At 46.1% G+C, this 2,215-nt stretch overlaps 1 protein-coding gene across 1 annotated transcript; it reads right to left on the bottom strand.

Moving 5' to 3' along the window:
• Nucleotides 1-227: 227 nt before the first annotated feature.
• LOC120578172 (protein MAINTENANCE OF MERISTEMS-like) lies at nt 228-1,997 on the bottom strand. Its single transcript, XM_039830485.1, has 3 exons — nt 1,969-1,997; nt 914-1,645; nt 228-813 (listed from the first exon to the last, which is right to left on the bottom strand). Exons 2-3 carry the CDS (start codon nt 1,436-1,438, stop codon nt 664-666), a joined length of 675 nt encoding a protein of 224 aa, XP_039686419.1. The 5' UTR covers nt 1,439-1,645; nt 1,969-1,997; the 3' UTR covers nt 228-663.
• Nucleotides 1,998-2,215: the final 218 nt, after the last annotated feature.

The raw sequence follows: 2,215 nt of genomic DNA, 5'->3' as shown, positions 1-2,215 counted from the left end.
TCAATGTCATCAAAAGACTAAAACTAAAAAATAAGACTAAAAAAGGAAAATAATACTACTGGTCCTGATCCTGCTGATGGTGCCTCCGCCTCGGCCTCTGGGCTCTCCTCCTGGTCAGAATCGGCGCGATCTGCTCCCTCATATGGGTCATGGCCTCAAACCACTGCTGAGGGGTCATGCTCATGACCTCCTCTTGGCCTAACTGCGCATCAGCGCCACTAACCATGTCATAGGTGTCAGGCGAGCTTCTCGCCTCATACCGCTGCCACTGCTCTGCAATGATCTGCTCTTCATTTGCAGGCCTCGGAAGATCTCCTGGAATAGGTGGCAAGATCTGAGGGTGAGACACCCTAGCGTACCACAGGACATAGCCATCCGCCGCCCGCCATGTCTCCTCTCCTGCCTGCTCACCCCGGGCGTCCGCCTTAAGCGTGTGAGTGCCGAAGTCGACGAACATCTGCACAATGGAAGGCGGTGGGAGGTCCCTAACATCAGTCGGATGTCTGGGGATGGTCTGCACGTATCCGTACTGCCTCAAAACCCTCTCGGGCAAGTGACGGTACACCCTACGGACGCCGCACATAATCCATCCAGAATACCAGAAAACCTCCTCGAAGTCCTGGATCTCTCTGTGCTCCTCGTACGGCCTCCAGCATATATCATCTAACTGTATACGATCGAGCAGTGACCGATACGTGATCCCCTCCCCATGACCCTTCTGGAGCTTCCACCTCGCTGCAACCGGATAGTTTTCCAGGTAGTCAGTGTTGAGATCAACACTAAAAAACCTGGAAAATGCGCCAAAAACCATGCCTGCACAAAGCAAACAAATAACATTTATAAATTATTACGCATGGAAAAATATAACAAAAAAATAAAAGTTAACATAAATATAAAATTTAAGTTTTCTTACAGTCAGCAGTGTCACGCTCCCCCCAAGCGCTCTGTGTCCAGGCCTACATGCATCCGCCAACTCGCCGTATAGGTAGGCGAGGGTCATAGCTCCCCAGGAATAATTACGCATCCCTGCGTATCCGTCCGCCATGGTCGTCAAATATATCAGCTCGATGCACTTGTTGCTTCTATCGCCAAACAACAAGCATCCGACCAAGTACAGAAGGTAACACCGGACGCAGTATGTCCTGACCCTCGCCAACTCCTCAAGCTCCTCAGCATCCTCCGTACCCGCCAATACGTTGGCCCTACCAAGGTACGAGGTATAGAACTCCCTCAGCCTCGGGTAGCTAATGTACCCGCCGTACTCCTGGTTGCAGATCTTCTGAGCCTCATTCTGGGACACATCCAGATACGTCATCAGCAGTTCCGCTCCCTCATGCTTGGGCATCTTCTTCCCATGAGCCAACATCCGCCCCTCAATAGGAAGATGCGTCAGACATGCGACATCATCCAATGTCACAGTCATCTCCCCCATCGGCATGTGGAAGGTGCTGGTCTCCGGATGCCACCTCTCGCATAAAGTCAGCAGCAGGGCATAAGGCACGGTGGAGTACCCCAAGTAAACCAAATCATGTAGCCCGCTCTGCTGAAGCGCATCCCAAAACCAATTCTCATTCGCGTTAGGGCGTCCGAGAGTGAGAATCTTGGCCCCATGATTAATCGGTTTAAGCACGCGGGTCTTACGAACCTGAAATAATAGAAAAATAAATTTGGTTTAAACAAAAACACATATAAACAAAACAATTAAACATAAAAAATAGAATTAAAAAAATAAACATATAACAGTTTATATAATAATTAAAACAAACACACATTTAAAGAAAATAATTAAACATAAAGAAAAATAATTAAAAAAAAAACACATATAAAGGTTGATATAATAATTAAACATACAAAATATAATTAAAAAAAACACATATAAAACTGGATATAATAATTAAACAAACACACATTTAAATTAAAGAAAATATTTTAACATAAAGAAAAAACATTTAAAATAAATACACTTACATTATTTGAATTATACCAGAGTGGCAAAGCCACATATGATCGGCATAAGAGTGGAGCAATGACAGGTCCTCCGGTCCACCAGGAAATGGAGGGTCCGTAGGTAACACCTCCGGTGCAGCAGCTGCTGCAATGTCATCCTCGTCTACTGCATCCTGCTGCTGTGGTATATGATCCTGGTCATATCCACCATCCGTCACATCATGATGTACCTGATCCTGATAGTTCAGGTACTCCACCCCAGTCTGGT

Source organism: Medicago truncatula, chromosome 2 (assembly GCF_003473485.1).
Source record: "Medicago truncatula cultivar Jemalong A17 chromosome 2, MtrunA17r5.0-ANR, whole genome shotgun sequence".
NCBI lineage: Eukaryota > Viridiplantae > Streptophyta > Magnoliopsida > Fabales > Fabaceae > Medicago > Medicago truncatula.
Note: the sequence above shows the minus strand (reverse complement) of the source record. Positions and strands in the feature narration are given on the sequence as shown.